The sequence below is a fragment of the Amblyomma maculatum genome, chromosome 10 (assembly GCF_055883805.1).
Source record: "Amblyomma maculatum isolate TAMU_Amacu chromosome 10, ASM5588380v1, whole genome shotgun sequence".
In the NCBI taxonomy this organism is placed as follows: Eukaryota; Metazoa; Arthropoda; class Arachnida; order Ixodida; family Ixodidae; genus Amblyomma; species Amblyomma maculatum.
The window spans coordinates 173,643,620-173,667,722 of record NC_139353.1 but is presented as its reverse complement, the minus strand read 5'-3'; the positions used below and the strand labels follow the sequence as shown (position 1 = coordinate 173,667,722).

Here is a 24,103-nt window from a genome sequence, read left to right as displayed (position 1 = left end):
CTTGCCTCAACGCTTGTTTGCTACGACAAATCGATCTACTTGCAAAAGCAGGGAATACGCATCGGATCGAACATATCCCCGGTTCTTAGTGGCTTTGTTTGGCCAATCGAGACTCCATCCTGGCCAAGTAGCTTGGCACTGGTGTCATGAAAGTGTTTAGATACATAGATGTTAACCCAGTCCTAGTAGATTACAAAATGACAGCACTCCAGAAAACTTCAATGTGGGCCTAGAACCACTGCAGTTGACCCATGAACTTCCCTCAGAATGCTCTATTAGGTTTCTGGACCTCCGTCTCACATTCGCAGAAGACCACACGTGTTGATGCTTTGACCCAAGGGCTACCATACAAGTCTTCTCGCTCGAAATTGGTAAAGAGAGCTGTTGTGCAGCATTGCTTCACCAGTGCACCTAATAAGTCTTGCTATCATTGAATGAAAAGCAGCCTAGGCCTTCAAATCATGCGTCTCAATTCCGCAGGCTACCTGGATCACCTGTTAGTTCCAGTAGCTGAAAAACCTACAAACGAAACAGCAAATTGAGGCATATTTCAGCACCGAAGCAAAGAATGAACTCAAGGCAAAACGCGAGGAGTTCAAGAAAACTAAGGTTGCAGTGATATTGTATATACACGTGGTTTCTTGCAACCTAAAAAAGCATGCACGAACATCAGAGTGGTATGCTTGGCTCCCGTCAAGCCTTAAAAGCTTTGCAAGGAAAAGCCGCAATGCACCATCAAACGGGTCAACAGATTTGTAGCCTCAGAAGGCATCTGCAGTATTCCGTTAATGTGTGGTGCATGCACAGGGAACACCGCAGGAAGTTTCAGTTTATTTTCACCACACATGTACAGAAGTTTTGAAAAACTGCATTTGGCGAAGAAAGTGGGAAAAAAGCTGCGTGCATTGCAGCTTAACTGGCCCCTCTTCCCCTTAAAGTTGGAAAGCAGGACAGCAAAAACAGCTCAAGAACATAAAAGGTTGAATGTACGCTCAAGACATGGGGAAAACTAGAAACAAAGATAGGCAAAACAAACCCAATATGAAGATGGATGAAAGGGAACAGACTTTTTTTTCCACTATGCATTGCATGCAAACCATTCTTCGATAAGAGATGAAGTTGTTCTAATATGAGGTTAAACTTATTAAGTGCACGCAGAAGGCTAGACTGCAGCATCTGTAAACCACAATTAGTACGGGGGAGAGGTACGTGCCAGATGTCACGAAACCTTGTGGAGCGAGACGAAGTGCTCTCCTTCAAATTGGCAGTGTTACTTAAGTTAGTAATTTGCTTCATGGTTAAATGACGCTAGAAGCAGGTATTCATCGAGCAGATCTATTTTTATAACCTTGAGGCAATTAGCAGTTGATGGCAATCTTTCCAAGTACTGCAAGTCCTGCAAATGCAGAGCACTAGTCAAGAAATTCTCTCTCATCTACAGCCACTGTGACCAGCTAACCCTGGAAATAGTAGAAGCACAGGAAATAAGAGCAGACAAAAAATGTGTCAGTGTTGTATCGATATTCATTTCGAAGAAAGAACTAAGTTTCTTGGCTGCATGTGAGCGGTCCCGAGGCAGTAGTTGCCATTAGGGGTTGTTTGCTGCCTTTCGTACAATTAAGGTCTAGGACTCGTTGCATATAGGTTAAACTTTTTTTGTCTCTGCCTTGTTTTTGTGCCTGTTTAGCTTTTGGTTTTATTCAACATGCTGTTAGATGGTGGTTTTTAAATTAATTGTTCACTTTTTGCCCTGTTATTGTTGGCTTTTCACTTCTCATTCTCATATGTTAATCTTGTCGCAGTGCTCTGCCCTGTCTTTGTTTCCTGTTTAACTTTTGGTTTTATCGACATGCTGTTAAGCAGTGGTTTTTTAATTCATTGTTGGTGCTTTGCTGTGCTGTTGTTGGCGGTTCACTTCACGTTCTCATGTGTTAACCTCATTGTGGTGCTTTCTTCCTTTGCATGCCAGTTTTCTTGCTCATGTTCTTTAAGTTGTTCATTTCTTTTTCTCTCGGTGGTTAGCTCATGTTAGGTTTAAAATAAAGTGTCATATTGTTTCTGTTCTGTTTGTCCATACTTCATATTGCCTTCCTCACTTGCTGGCTTTCATTTTTGTGGTCCAGTTGTTTTTATTGCATAAGCAATACTATGCCAGGTATCAACCTGTGGCGCAAACCCGGCTGGTAGACACGTTTAACCTTTAGAGCGACCGCAGATGGGGCCTCTTTTTAAGCCGTCGGGTATACCCGGTCGGTAGCCACGCCGCACCGCAGATTGCATCTCGTTGCAATAGAAACGAGCGACCTCAGATGGGGCCCCTTTTCAAGCCTTTGGATAAACCCGATCGGTAGCCACGCCTAGAGATGGGAGGGCCCGGAAACAAACAGGAAATTTTGGAAAAAGTTTTTTTTTTTTTTTCGTTTTTGTCCTGAGGCATGGAAAACTGGAAGAAAACCATAAAGTATGCTTTCCTTAAAGAAACAAACATTTGTGCTAATTGATAGATGGCACAAGAGCACAGATTGTTAGGCGAGTTGGTGCATTGCAGACACGTTCTAGCGCATATGAACAAGGACGAGAGAGATGTAGACAACACGAGCGCTATTTATTGCACATTAAATACAGCCTGCATCATGACGTCACCCGACATAAACGCCTACATCTCGTCCTTGTTCATATGCGTTAGAACGTGTCTGATAGATGGCTGCTTCTAAGTAGGAAAGAGCACTGAAATTGCTGCATACAGATTATAATTTATTTGCTGTTATTTAGGTTTGGTTGTACAAATTAGACTTGCTTCAGAACGTTCGTGATAAATGCTTAGTCTATTAAAACCATTGCAGATGCTGAAATGCTGCATTTTTTTGTTTTTTCCTCTTCTGCTGAGGGTTTCGAAATGTAGTCTTGATTTGTATTTTCAATAAATTACAAAGAAAATCTAGTTAGCTTGTAGTCACATTGGTGAGAAGGTTTCGTTCGGGCGCCGATGCCGATCCACCAGCGGAGGCGCTTGCCGATCAACCTATTCGTCGCCAATGAGGCATCTGGCACTTGTCGCGCATCTTTATGTTGTTGATAGTATGTCACTTTTCTGTGATGTGACATCACTAGTATTCACTGACATACTTACGAGCTTCATACGTCATTAAATTAAATGGTGCTAACAATGCGTCTCGATCAGGCCAAAGAGTATTTAACGGCTTTTGGAACTGAGTTAAATTATATGTAAAAGGTGTGTTGTGTCCAGATTTTGGCTGTGGGTGACCTCACATACAGAGAAATCCCATAACATGCTTACAAATCCTCAAAACTTTGTGTCCCAACCCCTTTAAGAACAACATAATGAAATTTGAATACATGCAAATTGAACTGTAAGAAAAAAGGTCTGAAAATCAACATGAACATATTAGAACAATCTATGAAGAAGCGAGCACAAACACATTGCCAGTGCAGAATGCTTTGGTATGTCAATGATCTAATTAAATATGCGATGAACTTTGACCTGTGTACCAATCATTATGAGAACATGAAGAGAACTGGCAGTTCACATGCGTTTATTGTATTCACATGTAACAAACTGAGACCACATGCAAAACAGCATTTTTTGTCAGATGGGTTACTGTAGTAACGAGATTTAAAGAAGCTGCTGATTTTAAAGAAATAGAGTATAGCTTAAAATGCAGAATTGTCCATATTTATTTAAGCATGGCTTATTTGGAAGTAAATGTGGCAAACTTTGAACTGCATGTTAACATTTGAATGAGAAAAATAAAAACACGAGCAAGAGTAAGCATTTATAAAAACACGATGAACATACAGAAATGTTGAGTGCAGATATGGTTCCATGTTTGATGCAAGAAAAGAAGAGATAAACCTCAAACAGTAGAAGAGAACTCACAAGAATATAAAAAGCACATTCAGATGTAAATGTAGGAAGACTAGACTAGTACCAGGTAGGAGAAAACACAGAAACATGGTCAGACCTTACTGCCATACGATTGATTGCAGAGAAAAAGTCAGATATAGATTGAACCCCGCATACGATTTTTCCAGAAAAAACAAATAGTAAAATGTATATGAGACGAAAAAAAAAAGAATGCGCTAAGGAAAAAAAGGCACGAAACACAGAACTTTGTCTACCCGCACTACTACGAATTGCTGCTCCTCTCATGTCCGGCGCCGCTCATCAAACTAGGCACTTTAGGCTGTATGTTGGAATGAATGAACACAGCTTTTGTAATCTATGTTCCGTGGGCCTGTGCCTGCACTAGATGTGCAGACAGACTAAATTTGACAACTCTTTCTGAGACGCAGTAGTGGAGGCTGCAACACATATGGCAGCAATCTTCTAGCACCAACCAAGGCGTCATTGGTCATTTTATAACCGTCTAAAAGCGGCAGGACATTTCACAAGCAGCACTCTGCTAAAAAAAGACTGTGTTTTAATGCTGCTACACTTTTATTACAAAGAATTGATATTTTTCAAATTTTCCCAATGTTTCAGGAAAAAAACTTTTTTTTTTCTTTTCCAACCTTCAAAATTTCCGGAAATTTTACATCCCTAGGGTGCGCTGCAGCTACAGCTGCGACGCTGCCAAGTGGAGGCGCTGGCGTCACTGAGGGGTAGGCGCTGTGCGTGCGCCAGATGTTTTGGAATGTGGAGAGGAGGTGGAAACTGAGTATAAAAAATGCTTGTCCACTCGCTTTACCCGACCATTCGACATGCTGTCTGATAAACAGAAAGAGAAACTAAGTCTGCTTGCTGCAGCCAGGATGCAACAATGGGCTCAAGAGACGGATGAAGAACGCCAATGGCTTAATGGATTTAATGCAGTATTGCTTACACAACCTACCGGGTTTAACTAAAGCTAAACCCCAGCTAATTTTTTTTTTCGGGTGTTGCTTTTTACACTAAAGGTTTTTCCAGGTGTGGTGATCCGTTCCTTGCTTGATAGCAGATCTATTGCTCATGCGTGAGATGCTGTTTCTTATCGCGCTCAGCCTCCACCTGTTGCCGCGAATTGTGTTCTTCATGTTTAGGGGGCGTGTTGCTTTGTACATATTTCGCATTTTGGCAACCTCTTAATAAAGTTGAAAGTTGGTGCTGGTCCTTGTGTGTTCTCTGTAGTCTCTTTCTGCCACACCTTTCATGTCAAGTGTGTCTGACCAGCTCACCCAACCGTTCAAGCTTCTTGATCATATTTCTTCAGCCTACCCGTGAAAGCTCTCCGATGAGGCTGTTACCCCGGGAGGGGACTACCAGCTGCTTGTTGGGGTACTTTTTTCAGCACAGTTTATGTATGAGCAACTCCTGCTCTATTTAGTGTTTGAGAAACTGGCATATGATTTCTGACTAGAGCAGTGAATGAAATTGTTGAGTACACAGCTCAGATTTCAAGTTTTGGGATGGGCCTTAATGAAGTGCCTGGGGCTTTCCGGATGTGCAAGCACTCTTTCGGAAGGACTTGAGCTAGGTAACCATGCCAGCAAAGCGAAGCAGGCCGATATGTCTGACACATTTTCATGTCATTGTGTTGATTGAAAAAAAGGTTGCTGTCCTACTAAGGACATTGCTCTTGTTGCTCCCCCAGGGAAGCTGGCCATGCAGACTTGGAGGCCCGCCTCATCGAGAGTCAGTACGAGGTCACAGATAGGCTGGCCTACCACCTCAGTGGACGCAACCCAGGTCACATGTCCATTTACATTAAGGGATTGATTTGATGGATACTTCTACTCCAAGTGGAAGCTTGACATGTATGGCATAATTTTTCTGGATGGTTATTTATTTTTATGAGTGGATGGGCAGGCTAGAAGTCGGGATTGCAGGTAGGTGGCTGAAGTGTGGGAGGTGGTGAGTGGATGGGCAGGTGGTTGGGAGGGGAGGCACCCCAATTCACTTTAACAGAAGTCAGATTGCTGGGAGAGGAATGCTAACGCTGCTTTCACAGTAAAAAGTGGCTGCTTTGGTTTTGAAATTACTATGTTGGGCAAATATGAGACCACCACCACAATCGGGGATGCCTCCTCCACCTATATTTTATTTTTTTTCGCTAACCTGCCGTCCTCCACCCATCACATTGTAGGATAGCCTGTACATCTTTACTGTCTAGAAGACTTCCATCCACTCATTTTTGTCCTCCTCGTCATCATCATCGGCCGGACTATGCCCACTGCAGGGCCTCTACCATATTACTCCAACCCGGTCCTGTGCTAGCGGGCATCCACTTGACCCTTGCAAACTTCTCTGCCCGCCTAACTTTCTGCCGCCTCCTGCTACGCTTTTCTTCAATTGGAATCCAACTTTTTATCCTAAGTGGCCATCGTTCGTCCTCTCTTCACGCTACATGTCCTTCCCATGGCTGTTTTTTTCTTTATCTTCTCTAGAATGTCATTAACCCGAGTTATTTCTCTGACACACTATGCACGCTTCCTACCAATTTTCGTTCCATAGTTCTCTGTGTTGTCCTAAGCTTAAGTAGAATTCTTTTTGTTACCCTCCTCGTTTCAGCCTCAGTAGGTAAAATACTGGTAAGCTGCAAGTCATAATCTGTGAGTACTTGCCAAATGTGCTCTATCCTAATCTTATTCTGGTTTTTGCAGGTTCACTCTATGCGCATTTTCATGGGGGGGTGCTCTCTCGTTGCCTGGCCCGATGCAGCTAGGCGTGCCGTAGGGCTCTGTCTTGTCACCTTTTTTGTTCAATGTGGCGATGTCGGTGGGGGTGGGCTGCCTGCTCTTAGGCACCTGGCTCCATGTGTACATCTTCATATGCGCTGATGACATTGCTCTGTGTTGCCTGGGACTGCCGGGCGAAACCACGCGCGTGCCTGCAGGGAGCTCTGACGGCGGTGAGTGACTGTTTGTGCAGCCTAGGTCTATTGCTCAGCGTGGACAAGTTCGTCGCAATGGCCTGTGTTTCAAGCTCGTGCAGGCAACCACCGTCGCTCACACTGGACGGGACCCTCCTGACGTGGCGACGTTCGGTGCAGTACCTGGGGCTGGACATAGACTAAAACAGACACTTGGTCAAGTTGGTAATCCATTAAGTGTAGACAGCGCAAAAAAGAGACGGGGACATATGAAGCACACAAACAAACGCAGACTTTCAACTGCAGCTTTATTGCTTGTCCCAGCGCTCGTTTGTGTACTTTTTCTTTTTGCGCTGTCTACATTCAATGGACATCTGCCAGGGCCTTTCCTTCCAACCTGCGGCGACTAAGGCCAGTCTGCAGATGAAGAGACCACTGCCGCCGGGCACAGGCTCACTGCTCGAGGCCAGGACATATCCCAGCAAGCTGCGCTGCGGCTGTACAACTCCGCAGCCGTGGGGGCAATTCTCTACGCACTACTTGCTCATCATGCTGTGCAAACCATGTTGGAGGAAGCTGGAGGTTGAGCATCGCAGGGCGCTCTGCATTTGCTTTTTCCTTCCTTCAATGCACATTTACTTTGGCCAAGGCAGGCGCGTGACTATTACAACTTAAGGACACACTGCGGGTGCTCTGACACATCAATCGCCTCCAGCGCGCAGCGGACGGCGGCCCACTGTTGCAGCGGTTGCGACATCGCCACTCGCGCATGGGAGCGGCTCACTAGTGTAATGCCCTCTTATGGCCTCTGCTCACCCTGGCCCGCTGCTATGGAGGTTCAGCGAGAGATCGCCGGCGTCGTGGCAAAACACGCACCACACCACTCAGTGCAGTGCAGCAGCTGACTGGAGCCGTCATATGCGAGGAACTTCAACACCACCTCTTCGTTTACACCGACGGCTCCGTGGCCGGAGATGCTCACTAGCAGCAGCGGCTACCATCCCCGCCCTGCAACTGCACTGACAGCTGCATGTGCTATTCCTGAGTTCTTCCACAACGGTGCAGTTGCTGGGTCTACGCCTGGATCTACTGCTTGAACTCACTCCGCCGCCACCCAGGTGTGCCGTGCTATGTGACTTCACTCCACCCTCAGCCGCCTTCGAACCACTGTCTGGGGAACTCCGCTGCTGTATCAGATTCACGCGAGCTCTTGGCAAAGCACGGTTGCGCTATACGGGCACAATGGATCCCTGGAAACATCTTTTACTGCACTGCGCTGCGCTATCTGAACCACACCGCAAGTTGCTGGCGCACGGGGTAATCCCAGACAGTGTAGTTGTGCTCCTGTGGCCGCTGGGCAGTGCGAGTGTCCACGAGCGAACACATGTGAGCCTGTGTGAATACATCGAACAGGCGGGCTTCAATGTCCCGCCTGTTTTGCCTCGCCATATAGTGCGCGCAGTGACCGAACGCTCCGCGTGTGCTATCTCTGACGATAACTGCCGATCGCCCCACGTCAGCCATCAGTTTTGTACATTTTCCCATGTACATGTGTTGTAACAGTGGTATGGAGAGAGCACGCACGCAGATCGTGCCTCTGTACCTGGACCTTGGTGCCTCTGCAGTTGGAGCTGTTGCGAGGCTCGCCCGATGAGCCGAGTGCTCTTAATACCCTTGTTACACGGTGGGCAGTGGGCAGTCAGTTGAACTGAATGGCTGTTAGGGATGTTACATGGCAGCGCCAACTGCAGTTGAAATCTCAACTGCAGTTCAGTTCAGCTGAGGTCGGCGGTCGTAGTTGAACCAGTCAACTGACAAAATGGCTCTCAGCCATGGAGGAAGAAAACAACTTCCTTCCTCCATGCTCTCGGTGAATGCGCCGCATCGGCCTAGCGGCATTTTCAACCACTGTCACATGGAAGGTTGTTGCCCTAGCTTGCGCAAGTCTCAGCCTGCAACTTCAACTACTCAAACGAGTGTCAAAACACAAGCGCGCAAAGCGGCACCAAAAAAAAATGACTTAAGCAGCAAAGCCAAATGTGCCCCAAATGGATTCTTGGCTCTGTGTCGAGTTTAGTTGTCGCGTACTCAGAAGAGAAAATGCACAATTAAATAACTTAAGGGGGGACATGGGTCTTTCAGACCAAAAAATCGGGAAAAAATAGCTTTAGAAAATGTGATTTTCGAAATCCGTAGCTGTTTATCTACCTATCTGTTAAGTTTTTCATCTCTAGGATCGGTATTTTAGTCACAATGCCAATTTATATAATTGATGTCGCCCGAATTTGGGCCGAGAGAAGCCCCCGAAACAGCCATTTTTCACGAGGCGTAGCTCCCATTCTATGCGCGGCACCATAGCCGCCTTGGTCTCATTATACTCCGTTTCATACATCAAGTGCAACACTACCAAAGCTACAGCTCATGTTTGCGCTTTCCGCATCCGCGATAAAAAATAGTGCCTGCTCTTGACGAGAGAAAATAATAGTTGCTTTGTCTGCAAGCTTAATACATTTTACATTTCCCATCAACTTCATAAAAAGCACCTTTTTTAGGGAGAAAAGGTCGGATTCGGCTAATTTGTATGTTTTTTTATGTCGTTTTTGTTCGTGCCGCGTTTTGCTGCCCCGCAACCTTGCCAACTGTGCCACCAGATGGCGCTGGCTGTGCCCTCCGCTGCGCATCTCTTTTTGATAAAATGGTTCTTTGGTGCGCATTTTTTCTATAAGGTCCGCTCTGTGAAGATGTCTAAGCATGCGAAGCATGTGATTCCAAACGTGTATGCTCGGAATAGAGCCCGTTTCGGCAGGAACCATTCGCCTAAAGAACGAGCGCGTAGTGATATGCCTCCTGTTTTCTTCTTGCGGACTACTTGCGTAGCTTTCGCTGCGTTGCACCTGATGTATGAAACGGAGTATAGAAAGAGCCGCCTTTCGTTTCAAATTGCCGCCTCTGCTGTTTACATTCGGCCATTGGTCGCATAAAAAATAGAAAAAAAAAAACGTAAACTTGGCGTTTGCAATCCAGTTGGCTTTTGGGTTGCACGTGACGACAGGGCGTCACCACATTGGTGGAGCTGGCTGGCGGCGTCTGCTCTGCGTGCCCGAGCCGCGGGGAGACGGCGGAGACATGTTGCCGGCCGCGCTTGGTTCTGAACTGCGAGGTGCATTCACGGCAAGAATTTGGGAAAAAGAGAAATAAATTTGTTGATTAATTATCTAAAGTGATGCCCTGCACCAGCTGTGTGCACTCAGGCCAGCAAAAGTAGTGCACCGAATGATCGGGCGTATGAGCCTGAAGTAGGCCTAGCCTGTTCCCCAGCACGGGAGCACCGTGGACGGGAGACTGCTACTGCCCGCGGTCGCACCAGCCGTGACACGTGATATCGCAGATGGGCAGAAAGGGAAGCTCAAAAAAAAAAAAACTCGCGGCAACGAAGCGGTAGTTGAATTATTTTCGTGACGATGACGGCAGTGCGGCGAAAGTCCGCTTGGCGAGGCGGAGATCTAAACAGTTTGCCGAGATTGGCGAAGTGTAAATCATACGGCGGAGAAATTCGCGTTGAAAAAGGTGAGCATGGATAAGAAATTGCCGTCAAACTTGCGTAAACTGTGGGACATGTCGTCTTCGTAGAGCTCGCCATGCGTTTGCGCCGATCGGACCTCGTTCATAGTCCTTAGTGAATGCACTTGCTTCCCAAAAAATGCAGAGCACTGGAAAGCAGCAAAGAGCTCCAACTAACATTTCCTTTCCGCAATGAACATTCCTCACCGCGGTCTTGATCCAAGGGCGTGGCAAAATGACGTACGTCAAAAAAACAACAACAACAAAAAAAAAAGCCGCCTGCTTGTGACTTGCGCAGCCGAAAAATGAAAGAGGGGGCATATGGACGTTAGAAAGCAGACTACATTCCTGGAGGTTTGTAGCCATTTTAAATTGTAAATGTGTGCATTGCACCAGTGCATGTTTGTTAAATAATCCCCCGTTTCTTTTTTGCTCTTTTCTCAAAAGATGCATTGTCGACCACATGCAGTTTTGCGGCCTTAATATCTCGGCACCTATTGCAGATAGAGTAATAATTTCTTTAGCATGAAGCCAAATACGTGGAGCACACAATGTTGCAAGTAGATTTTTAAATTTCTTATTCAAAATTTTTAAAATGGCTATTTTTTTGTGATCATTATAGTGTTATATTTTGACCTTTGAACTTTGTTATTCAATAAAACAAGAAATAATTGCTCAATCAAAAAACTGCTAGCAACATTGTGTTCCTTATTCTTTCTAGTGTCCAGCAATGTGTTCATCTGAAGTTTTTCTTCAGTGGTCATTTTTTATTTGTTCTTGTAAGAGTTAGATTAATTGGTGTAATTTACTCATGAAATAATTGGATCACAAATGAAATAATTTCAGTTTTGGAATCTTCGCAAAAAACTGCACGAACTCACCAAGCTGAGTCAATTTTGATTGGCAAATAAGGAAAATAGTTTTAGTGTCGTCCCTTAAAGCATGCAAATGTACGAAGTAATTATAATGAAAAATAAAGCACTTCTGTAGTAAAGACTGTTTGCATGCAGCGGGATCACGTGATTCTGAGGGACAACTGAGTTTCGCGATATGTTCCATGTAACTACAGTCGACTGCTGTTTAGCTCGTCTTGAAAAGCTGAGCTGGCATTTAACCGAATGGCAGTTGAAACTGCCTGTGTAACACGGGTATAGACCTTATGCAAAATTGCTGCCATCTATCTGGCCTTCAGCGAACCATGCTATGCGATGCCATGTTTAAGGCTTGAGTGAGTTGGCTGTGCTTACGGCTGCTGCCATCGCACTAGCTGCATTGTGCTGTGCTTTCCGTGCTATTTGTTTGCATTCAGAGCAAAAAATGGCTAAATAATAGACGATTGACTTGTCCACGCTGCCTACATTCCAATTTTACTTTGTGAAGCGATACCGCGTGGCCAAAACTTCTTGCGAATGTTAGCATCAGCGTAGCTACAAGGGACATAGCTGTCGTTGCTCCTCCGGCACATTCCTTAATACACTGCTCAAATATGCGTCCATGAAAGTGCAAAACATAGATAGTGAAAGCTCGTTAATTCGAACCTCGATAATTCGAATTTTCGGATAATTCGAACTAGACTACTTGGTCCGGCCAAGCTCCATAGAGATCTGTGTATAAAAAAAGCCCATTAATTCGAACGCGAGTCGGTTCCGCTGGATAATTCGAAGTACGCACCGCTGCGTCTGGGCGGCTTGGCGCACATTACGTGGCAAAAAAAAAAAAAATATATATATATATATATATATATATATATATATATATATGTAAAGAAACACTTCCGCGATCGGAAGGCATAGTTAAAGGCTGCGCACGTCCAAAACGGGGACAGAAGATGGAACCAGGTAAAACCAAGGAAAAGTGGGTAAAAACTTAAATGGCGCCATAACCGGCGCCGCGGCGGGCGGCGGCGTTGGAGGGAGGGGACGGCGACCGCGGCGGCATGGTCAGTGCATGGCCGCGACGGCGGCGGCTGCCTGCCCCCTCTTCTGCGCAACGTAGCTCGGAACTAAATACTCGTTAATTCCAACCCTGTTAATTAGGAAATATGGATAAGTACTGTCGGCGCGGTCCCAGCCAACGCCCATAAATGGCTATGATCTCGGACGGGCACTACGGGTTAAATTTTTTAGAGCGCAGCTCTTTGGCGTCCGTTCCTGGGTTTCGCGTCGGCGTCGGCCTCATAACCAGCTCCGCCCCCCTTTCATCCCCCCAGTGCTAGCAGCGACCGACTGATACAGCTGGATGCCGCTGACGCCGCTAGAGAGTCAAGATAACGTGACTGCATAGAACACCGTCGCCGCCATGCAGAAAGAGGAAGGGAGGGTCCCCCCCCCCCGTTCTTGTGTGGCGGATAGGGTGCTCTTCAGTTGCCGACGCGCCGGTTATTTCACGTAGGCCCCGGCACGTCGACGAATACGTGACCACCTTCCCACGGCTAGACCTGGTTCTTGGCGCTGCGGAAGCGAGGGTATCATATTGTTTGCGTCGGCATCGGCGGCGTTGTCCCTGAAACTAACTCCGCAGCTGGGGTTGACTCACTATCGGCGTCAGCAGCATCAGTCAGTCGCTGCTATCTCTTCCCTCCTCCCTTTATCGCGTTGTCCGCTTGCTGCGCGCGCTTCTGCTCCCATCGTTTGCCGCTGAGTGTACACGCCGCCCCCTCCCCCCCCTCTTCCTGCGAGTTTCCGGTTGTCAAAGCGCCGGCTCGAACTTAATTCCTTTCTTCGCTCCTTCTCCAATGCAATCCCTGTGCGGTGGCAATCAGAGAGCCAGATCGGTGGCGGCGGATCTGTATATGTGCACCGCCCGAGCCGAAATTGCCGCTGCCGTTCGCCACTGCGAAATTATCTGCCAGTTCTTTCTGAGCCATGAGCGAGACGAAAAAATTCTGTGATAGCGCATACATGTGTTGCTCGATTTCTTTGCCTCAATCTATCGAAAAGGTGAAACAGCTTATTTGCTGCGCTCAAATTTCGCATTAGGAAGTAACGTAATCGTCGGTATTTTTTTTTTTTTTTTGCGATAGCCATCCGTCCTTCCAACCATCAGTTGTCAATGAAAGCATGCAAGCCAGCCGCAATCATAATGCTGCTTCAAAAGCCGCTTGCTGCTATCGCGCGTTCCGATCATGATCATTGGAGTGGCGGTAGATGCGCCCGCCCCAGTCGCTCATAGCATGATAAAGCGAACGTACTGAAAGGAGGCTTACACAACCGGACAAGCGCTGGCACTTTGCCAAATTTGCTTCCCCCCACCCTGCTGGAACACGCCGTTATCGCTGCGCAGCATCTTGGCCCACTGCCAAGAAATGTGTTGTGGACCGCGACGGCGCGAAACGGAAGGACGCGCTAATGACTGACGCCTTTATTTTTTTTTTCCGGATTCGTCGGCACAAATCGGGGCTGGGTGGGTTCACTATGCGAGCGGGTTCGTTACGCGACTAAATACGGTACATTTACAGTAATACAAATGGTTCTTGTCAGTTTTTTCGAGGCCATTCGATAATTCGAACATCGGATAATTCGAACTTTTTTCCCGGTCCCGTGAAGTTCGAATGAACGAGCTTTTACTTATTGCTTCTGGGTGTAAAACATGCCTGTGATGTCATTACGCTGCGTCAGCCTCAGCAGGATAGCGAGAGACGCAAGAGGATTGGCTACCAGAAGTGTGCTAGCGCCGTTTTTCATGTCAAGGACGGCAAACGGCAGTGGTAAGTGGCGGCGGCGGCAGACAACGTTAGAGGGCACAAATAGGACTGTCGTGGCGGTGGTAAATGAGGCAGTGAGGGGAACCAGAACAGCGCTAACGGGTGGGATGGTTGTGTCATGAGCTACGAGGAGTTTGATATCAAAACGAGGACACGGCTCGTGGAGCAGGGCTCTACTTGAGGACTGGCGCAGTCAATGATAGCATGATGCTGGGACAGGAAATCCCAGCCGAGAACGACGTCATGAGAACATGTGGGGAGAACGACGAATTCGATGATGTGCAAGGCTGCAGCAATGAAGACGCGAGCAGTGCAGATAACTGTCGGCTGTATACTGTGAGCGGATGCGGTACGAATCGATAGTCCCTCGAGAGGCATAGTCACCTTTCGAATGGAGCGGCAGAGTTTTGGGCTGATAACTGATACAGCGGCACCGGTGTCGACGAGCGCAAGAGTATGAACACCTTCAACGATGACAGGAATAACATTTGCAGGATTAAGACGAGGACTTTGAAACTCTGTCGAATACGCAGTTCGTGCCTCGCGAACTGCGGCGGTTAGTTTTCCGGCTGGGTAGCGGGTCGTCGGCGCATTGGCGAAATGGAGCGGCGACGTGGTGATGGCGAACAACGAGGGAGGAAGTCTGGAGGATCAGGGGGTGCTGTTGGAGGACCCGATGGGACTGGGAAATGGGGGGCCAAATAAGATGGCGCAGGCCGTGCAGCAAAGGCCATATTTATTCGGCGCTGGCAGTAGCGTGTAGTGTGCTCAGGGATGCCACAGTGGTAGCAAATAGGCCTGTTGTCTGAACTGCGCGATGGAGATCGTGTCGGAAGCAAGGGGGGAGCAAAAGCTGTTGGTGCCGACCGCATGGAGGGCGAAGCATAGGCATATGCTGGCTCAGGCGGTGGACTTGAAGTGACTTCGGCATACGTGCGACGCAATACTTGAGGAGGAGCCAGCGCGAATGCTGGAGCGTAGCTCAGTGGCGCAACGCCGGACGATGAAACTGTGGGCGTGGGGAACGGCATTGAGAGTGCGACCGGTGCTGATTGAGGAACAGGATTAGGGAGGACTTCAAATACATGCTGCTGGATTGCACGGCGAAGCTCTGGAACAAGGCCAGTTGTTGACGACTCCTTAACATATGGCTGCAGGGACAGTTGTCGCGCAACCTCCTGGCGTACAAAAGCCTTGATGTCTTCAGAGAGGCTAGATGACGCCCTCTCCGCGGCTAGTCCAGCGATTGATGTATGAGGCTGGCGAATCAAAACATGCTCCTTCCGGAGCTCGTCGTAGCTTTGACAGAGGTCGCAGATTTCCTTGACCGTAGTGGGGCCTTTCGTGATGAGCATGTTGAAAGCGCCGTCATCAATTCCTGTGAGGACATGACATATTTTAACGGCCTCGGTCATGGTCGGGTCAACGCGACGACACATATCAACAATGTCCTCAATGTTTCACCGGTGAACGTTTCACCGGGCAGCTGCAGTCGCGACTGAAGACGCTGTTCTGAGCGGAGTTTTCGGACGGCGGGCCGGCCAAAGACATCAGAAAATTTCGTCTTAAAATTCGCCCAGGTGGTAGGTTTCGAAACCACAGATTAGTGACGTCGCTCAAGTAAAAGATGACATTATTGAGTTTACGATTGTCTTCCCAGTTATTGTTACGGCTGACCCGTTTGTAAGTGGTCAGCCAATCGTCGACGTCGTCATCGCTGCTTCCACTGAAGGTAGCGGGGTCCCGTTGACGAAGCGCACCTGTGCAGGTGACGGGCGAAAGTAGGTGCAATGAAGTCGGCTCCGTCATTGGGGTAGTCAACGTTCTGCTGCGAAGTTCCAGGGCGAGATGGGTACAGGGAACCTCAGATTGACCTCCACCAAGTGAAATGTGGATTTAATAGTTGGTTTGAATGTCTAGCGCTGCCAGTAATTCGTGCACAGCAAGGTGGAATTGCCAGCCGCAGGGCACAGCTTCAGCACGAGAGATGAGCGCCAGAGACAAGCGATGCTGATGGCGATGCCGCAGCGTTTTCCGTTCTTTGTCTTCTTTATACCAGTGAAATGAAGTCTGGCCAAACAAGGCTGGCAAAATGTGGTGCGTTGTTGGCTCCACTGACAGCTACGCAGACTCATCGGACGTTTTTAAGTCGATTTATTTCTACGGGTTTCCACAGAAGCACGAGTGGCGGGTGACCTAAGCATGGTTCTTTGAAAGGCGAAGTTACGAATCTACATGTTTGGTTACTGTGTGGTCATTGAAAGTGTTGAATTTTTAAAATTCCACTTGCTACCGGATGCTCTGTGCCTTTTGTTCCCCAGGAGTGACGGCACGACAGTCTCTGAGTCGAAGCCGCACTCCTTCATCTGTAGCCACTTTATTGACAATTGGAAATCGAAGTAACCCAACAGTGTAAGTTACAACGCTACCATTTCCCCGCCTGTGCACAAGAAAACCCCAGCACGGAAAAAGAAAAGGCAGCTCTACCATCGTCGTTCGGGCTGCGTTACGATCTTCAGTGATGGGCAGAGACAATGTTTGTGCAAATACTTTCGCTGACATAGTCAAAGATAATTTACTTTTTTTTCCTAACAGAAAGAGCAGATAGGAGGCATGAACAATTCCTATTACCATGATCTTGTCATTTTTTCTCTTTTCGTTTGTCAACCAATGAAAATGCGCTGAGAGCTTGCGTTGATACTCTTTGAATTTGTTAACATTTGTTTGTGGCATGTCCATTTCGCCTAATAAAATCACTCATTCACAGCTCAATCAATACCGCATGGTCACAAAACCTGCTATCGGCTCCATATAAAAGTCGAACAAGAAAAAAATACCATTTAATTTGTGGAAACGAGCAAAAACATAGCATTTTGTTTTTTTATTTAAGGCCGTGTAGCAGTTTTTTTTTTCGTATTCACGTTGCACCTGACACGGATTTACGTTTTTTTCTCAGCAGCGTCCATTTCCTGGCCCGCCTAAATATGTGTGTTTCTCATCGGCGTTTTAATGAACGTGAGATTTCCTGATTGTGGCGTAGTATGACAAGACCGTTTAACCTCTCTCAGAAATTGCTTCTATGGCCAATGTAAACAGATTTAGCAGCAGTCCGGCAAGCTGCAGTGACAAAGTTGTAAAAGGAATGGCTTTCAGTTATCCGGATTCCTTTACGGGCAAATAGAAAACTATATACATGGTCGTGTCCCGTCACACTCATAAGGTATAGAGGTCAGCTAGGTATCGGCCCCGCAAGTTCGTGGTACACTGAGAAAGCCTTAGCGAACCAGCCATCAGAGGGATTCATTTAACTATACAACACTCTCTTAGTTGTCGGTGGCTTATCTTACAACACATCACACTGTGTGTGTTTTTTTTTTCGATTGTATTTAACAGTTTGACAGTATTGGACTAATTGCCTTCAGATGTTCAAGGCAGGTGCGGTCAATCGCATTGAACTTCCTGCGCTGAGAGAACGCTAGCAGGAAATTTAATTTTTTTTTCTTTTCACAACTTCCGCAGCATGTCGGGAGAAAGGCATGTATAGTATAATATTTTCCAAGTCAATTATATGTAGCAGCTCCGACGTATTCAACAAGAGCATTGAGCTATTGTAGCGTAATTGTGCAGGAAGTCCTGGAAGTATATGTGTGTTTGCTATTGCAACCATAAATAGGATCCTACTTTTGTCTTGCTTGTTTATTTTTCTCCTTTTACAGCTCGTTGCAAGGTTGAAACTGGAATGTCATTTGCTATTATTCTACTCTGAATCATTTGAGCCTAGCTATTACCAAAAAAGACAGGTGCAGCATCTTTTTCATTTTACATGAACGCTGACCATTACAACTACCACTACTACGGCGCCACGGCTACACGGCTCGGCGGTATTTGATCTTCAGGCAGGTTTCGACTAGACCTAATATAAGATGAACGCGCAGTGCAGGCGCAATTCCCATCTTCGAAGTTGCCTTAACAAGTGCCTAACGAAGATGTTCCTAGCGCATGGTGAAATCACGCGCGTGTCATTTTCGAGTATATAACAGAAATACCATGCGCTGGGCGGTTTAAAAAAAAAAAAAAACGCACGCCCTGCCGAGAATGGTCCTTTTCTTTTTCAAGATTTCCCAGTGAAAAAATACTCCTTGCGATTACTCAAAGCAGCTCAAAGCTCTCAAAGCCACACCACAAAACGACGGGTAGGGACAGGCTCAAAAACGCCTCGCAGAACGGCAACGACTGCGCCGCTCAGCTGCCTCGGCATTCCGCTGTTTCGGCAATCCGCCGCGGGCGGCGCTGTTCCCCCGAGGCGACGGTGGCGTCATACAACGGGCGCCCGGTCCCTATACCCAGATGCAATACCAAGCTCCTTCATGGACGCGTATTCGAGCAGTGCTTTGAGCAATATGCAGTTTTTGCAGCAAAGTCATTCTCCTCTTCAATGCCGCTTTTTTTCCGTAATTCTTTACGGATTTGCAGTATTTCAATTTCTTTTTCGTTGTTCATGTCATGGATGAGCTCAGTAGTGAGACAGGCACCAACTATCAAAGCCTATTCAGAGTCTGTACCAGTCTCTAACATTTGAGAAAAGTGTTGTTTTTCTAAATTTCAGGAGAGGGGGAAGGGGGCGGGGGGGGGGGGGGGCGAACAAGGTTTCAGTGGCTTTCTTTGATTGTGACAATTTTCAACTAATAGCACTGCATTTTCTTGCAATATTCGACACTAGCGACATTCATCACGAAATAATTTTGTGAAAGCATAGCGAACACATACGGGCTGCCTAATGTTGAATAATGGGGATTTATGCACTACTTGCTAGACAAGGGACAGGTGAAGGACAACATGCAACACAAGCGCAAACTTACAACTATTTATTCTTATCGACAACACAAGTACATATTGCCACACCGCTGTCCATCTTCTGGCGCCACCAAGCGGCCGTGGCTGAACGTCGTCTTCGTCTCGAGCTTCGCTTATTTAAAAGGGCCAGCTCGGTTGTTCTGCTGCTAGCTACATTTATTGGTGACATTTGGTGGAGGTGCTGGGTTAAAATCTCATGTACGTTGCCCTTGAAGACATCAGTGACGCTGCTCATCGACGCGCGAACGCCACTCCCGTCCATAAAGCGAGCCGTCGCCTCAAGGCCTTCAACCCGAGTGAGCCATGACACCCACTACGGGCAGCCAGGCAAGTCAGTATTCCAGCAATGCCCCACCGTTCTTCCTCCTCGCACCTTGATCACCGCCATCATTTCACGTTGACCGGTTCGAGGATGTGGAAGATTGGTTGGCTAGTTTTGACCCTGTAGCCGTGTTCAACCAATGGGACGATGAGCGGAAGCTAATGAATGTGTACTTCGCACTGCAAGAATCGGCCAAGATGTGGTTTGAGAACCACGAGGTGTCCTTTGTCAACTGGGCAGCCTTTTGCCGTGAACAACATTCAGCTCGAGTGCGCGCAAAGAAAACACAGAGATTGCCATTCATTCGAGGTCTCAGCACTCCAAGGAGGGCGTGGCCATGTTTTTCGAGGACATGACATGACTTTTCAATCGAGCAGAGCCTACCAAGCCTGAGGCAACGAAGGTACGGCACCTCATGTGTGGGGTGAAGGAACGGCTGTTCGTTGGCCTCATTCGCGACCCTCCAAGAGCTGTTGCAGATTTCGTGAGAGAAGCTGCCAGCATGGAACATTCAGTGCAGGAAGGACCGTCAGGCAAGTGTAGCAGCCAAACCCTACTGCGCGTCTGCCAGCAGCCAAGGACGAGGCATTGCTGGAGCTTGTGAGGGGCATTGTCTGCGAAGAGCTGCAAAACCTCCACTTGGATGCTCCACCTTCATTGAATCAATGAACCCTTCTACCGGGAACATCATCCATGATGAAATCCGGCGAGCAGTGCAGCCACTACCAGCACCACTACCGAAGTCATGCATTATGACATATAGCGATGTCCTACACCGACATGCCACCGAGCCACATCCATTCCGCCCCGTTGCCAGACCACAGCCTCGCGATACCTACGCTTTGTCGAGCAGCATCAAGATCTGTGCCCTGTCGAGCCACAGCAAGACCTGCGTCCCACTATCAGCGAGGCGCACTTATGGCACACACCGAACAGACGGCTGCTCTGTTATCAGTGCGGGGAGCCTGGCCATATTCTTTGCAATTGCCAACACCGGAGAATAGGTTTGAGAGGATTTCCACTAAATGCACCTCGATCCTGCTATGGCGAAAAACCACAGGAGATTGAGAAATACCTGGCTGCTCACGAGGTGCACCCGATGTCACCGCAACGGCAGTCGCGATTGTCATCCCCAAGGTGCTTTGTTTCACCCAGTCGATACTCCTGCTCTGGGCAATTCGGAGGCATGTCCCCTCGCTGGGAAAACTAAACACGGCGACCTCCGGGAGTGAGGCCACCGCAGTAGCTGAGATTAAACAGCCTGCACCTGCTCATTTGATGTGACGGCCTGAGTGGCGACGACCCGATCCGATGAATTTCCCAACGTGCTGCGAACACATTGCTTCTGGGAAAATTTTTGTATCCGCCGACGGTTGTGATGTGACTGCACTCGTGGATACCGGTGCCGATTTTTCCGTCATGAGCAGCCAGCTTGCCACGGCACTTTGTAAGGTTCTGATGCCGTGGTCTGGACCAATAATGCAAACTGCCGGTGGCCATGTGATGACGCCGATTGGCATGTGCACTTGCCACATAGAGTTCTGCGGTTTTACTTTCACTGGCACCTCTGCTGATTACAAGAGTGCTGCAAAGATCTGATTCTTGGCATGGATTTTCTTCAAGAGTTTGGTGCTGTTGTAGACCTTCGAGAGCAGCTCATGATATCGTTTTTAACCAAGCGAGCCATTAATAGCAACACAAACTTCCGGAAAACAATGTTGCATGTCTGTGATGACCACAAACTATCCCTCCACGTGTGAGCAAGTTCTTCACAGTCGAATGGGATCACAGCACCAGCACGCATGGCATTGCTGAAGCGAACATGTCACTGCTTCTTACTCGACAAGTTAGTGTAGCTCGGGGCCTTGCCGAACTTGTCCATGGGTAAGCCGAAGTGCTGGTGACAATTTTAGCGTGAGAACCCCAACATTTGATGGCAAACATGATGGTCGCTTATTTTTAAGAACTTGGAGAATGTACAGGCCAGTGCGCTTTATCCAACACCTCAGACCTCGATAATGTGACGTCTACAGCCATTAGGACCGATGTGAACCCACACCTCTTGGGCAGTCAGAAACGCTGCATAGATAATCTTATAAATTTGTGCATGATCTGTCGTTGGAATCATCCAGTCTGGTTTCAATGCTGGCAATTTGCATAGCATTTTGTTCGGATAGTTCTTGTAAGTGGTTCACCTGTTCTTTAACTGCTGTCATTGATGAACAGTCAGCTTCAATTTTGGCCAGTCTGTTTTTTATTTCTTGAAATGTTTTGTCATTCTGGGAAAGTTAAAGGCGAATAGATTTCATTTCTGTAAGAAGCAAAGCTTGTCTGAATCGAATTTTGTTTAGTGCTTCAAGTATTTCAGTGGAAGATTGGGTATCACCGGAACGAGTGTTGGGACTAGGTTTTAGTTCAACGTCGCCTGCATGGATTAGTAACTGCTTGATAACATAGTAGCAATCAAAGGCAATCTGGATGCAGCACAGTGGCCTCGGCAGCACCAGTAAGCCAGCATAGCGCGTGCGTCGCGCGAATAAAGTATGTTTTGCATTTATCTACAAGACAAACAAGCGTCGCAGGTGAGTTGCAGTGGCCATAGCTGTGGTGCTGTCGAGCCCAATGAAGGCGGTGGCGTCTCGTTTATAAAGCGGTCAGGTGGCAAGGAGGGTGATTGACTATCGTTGATGAGAATGCATGTGGCGATAATCGTGGGGCATATTCCTGCGAAAGTAGCCCATGTACAAAAGTGAAAGTAGCCGAGGAGTTCTATACAGATCTCTACAGTAGCCAAAGTAGTCAGGACCGTAATGAGATTGGCGGTAGGGAAAAACAGTCAGACGTTCCCCCAGTGACGAAGGACGAGGTCAAGAAAGCACTAGAAACTATGAAAAGGGGGAAATCAGCTGGAGAGGATCAGATAACTACAGATTTGCTGAAGGACGGGGGGGATATCGTGCTAGAAAAACTGGCCACCCTGTATACGCAGTGCCTGGTATCATCGACGGTACCGGAACCATGGAAGAATGCAAACATTATCCTCATTCACAAGAAAGGGGACTCTAAGGACCTAAAAAATTACAGACCAATCAGCTTACTGTCTGTTACGTATAAGGTATTTACTAAGGTAATCGCTAATAGAATCAGGACAACCTTAGACTGCAATCAAGCAAAGGATCAAGCAGGGTTTCGGAAACGGTACTCTACTATCGATCATATCCATACCATCAATCAGGTGATAGAAAAATGCGCGGAATATAACCAGCCCTTATACATAGCATTCATTGATTACGAAAAAGCATTTGACTCAGTTGAAACCTCGGCGGTGATGCAGGCATTGCGAAATCAGGGGGTAGACGAGCCGTACGTGAAATTGCTAGAAGATATATATAGTGGCTGCACAGCAACCATAGTTCTGCATAAAGAAAGTAACAAAATTCCCATAAAGAAAGGTGTTAGGCAAGGAGACACAATCTCCCCAGTACTATTCACAGCTTGTTTAGAGGAAGTATTCAGAGACTTGGAATGGGAGCAGTTAGGGATAAGGGTAGATGGAGAATACCTCAGTAATCTGCGATTTGCTGATGACATTGCCTTGCTAAGCAACTCGGGGGATGAACTGCAAATAATGATTGATGACCTAGACAGGAAAAGTAAAAAGGTAGGCTTGAAAATCAATATGCAGAAGACTAAGGTAATGTTCAACAGCCTCGGGAAGGAACAGCAGTTTACATTAGGTAGCGAAATACTGGAAGTTGTAGGCGAATATGTCTACTTAGGACAGGTAGTAACCGCAGATCCGGACCACGAAAAGGAAATAACAAGAAGAATACGATTGGGATGGAGCGCATTTGGCAAGCACTCGCAGATTATGACTAGCAGCTTACCGGTATCGCTCAAGAGGAAAGTATACAACAGTTGCATCTTGCCTGTACTCACCTATGGGGCTGAAACGTGGAGGCTAACCAAGAGAGTCCTACTTAAGTTGAGGACAACCCAGAGGGCTATGGAACGAAAAATGGTAGGGGTAACATTAAGAGATAGAAAGCGTGCAGAGTGGGTCAGAGAAATAACTCAAGTTACCGACATTCTAGTAGAAATTAAGAAGAAGAAATGGACATGGGCAGGACATGTAGTGCGAAGAGAGGATAACCGATGGTCGCTGAGGGTAACAAACTGGATTCCAAGGGAAGGAAATCGTAGCAGGGGGCGGCAGAAAGTTAGGTGGGCGGATGAGATTAAGAAGTTCGCAGGGGTCAAGTGGATGCAGCTAGCACAGAACAGGGTTAAGTGGAGAAATATGGGAGAGGCCTTCGCCCTGCAGTGGGTATAATCAGGCTGATGATGATGATGATGATGATGATATTCCTGCGGCGGCAGGCAGTGGGCGCCGGTGCTGTTGACGTGCGTGGTAGGTGGGATGCTGTGCGGCAGGATGGGCTCAGTGTCGCGATGAATCACCTTGTGAAGCACCAGACCATAAGCGGGTGATTCTCTCAGCTTCTTCGGCGAGACAGAGGGTCTCAGCCAGGCAGGGATCTTCACAGCTTGAGACGGGCAGGATAGTATCCAGGGAGTAGCGTGGCAGTCTGCATATAGCAGGAAGAATGGACTGTGCCCAGTCGTCTCATGCGTGGTGGTATTTAATGCATATGTGATAAAGGGTAGTATGGTGTCCCAGTTCTTATGTCTTGCATCCACATACATGGCTAGCATGTTTATAAGAGTTCTGTTGATGCGCTCAGTCAAGCCACTTATCTGGGGATGGTATGGCGTTGAGTGTCGGGAAGTTACGGCGCATAAATGCATAAGCTCTTCAACAACGTCAGCAGTGAATTGTCGGCCCCGATCAGT

At 47.3% G+C, this 24,103-nt stretch overlaps 1 protein-coding gene across 3 annotated transcripts in view; it reads left to right on the top strand.

The window, feature by feature from the left end:
- Git (ARF GTPase-activating protein GIT1) overlaps window positions 1-24,103 on the top strand; it is a 267,395-nt gene that overhangs the window by 73,602 nt on the left and 169,690 nt on the right. For all 3 annotated transcript variants that reach the window (XM_084580679.1, XM_084580677.1, XM_084580678.1), the window contains exon 7: window positions 5,592-5,686. In XM_084580679.1, coding sequence (XP_084436805.1) covers window positions 5,592-5,686 — 95 coding nt within the window. The remainder of the gene's footprint in view (window positions 1-5,591; window positions 5,687-24,103) is intronic.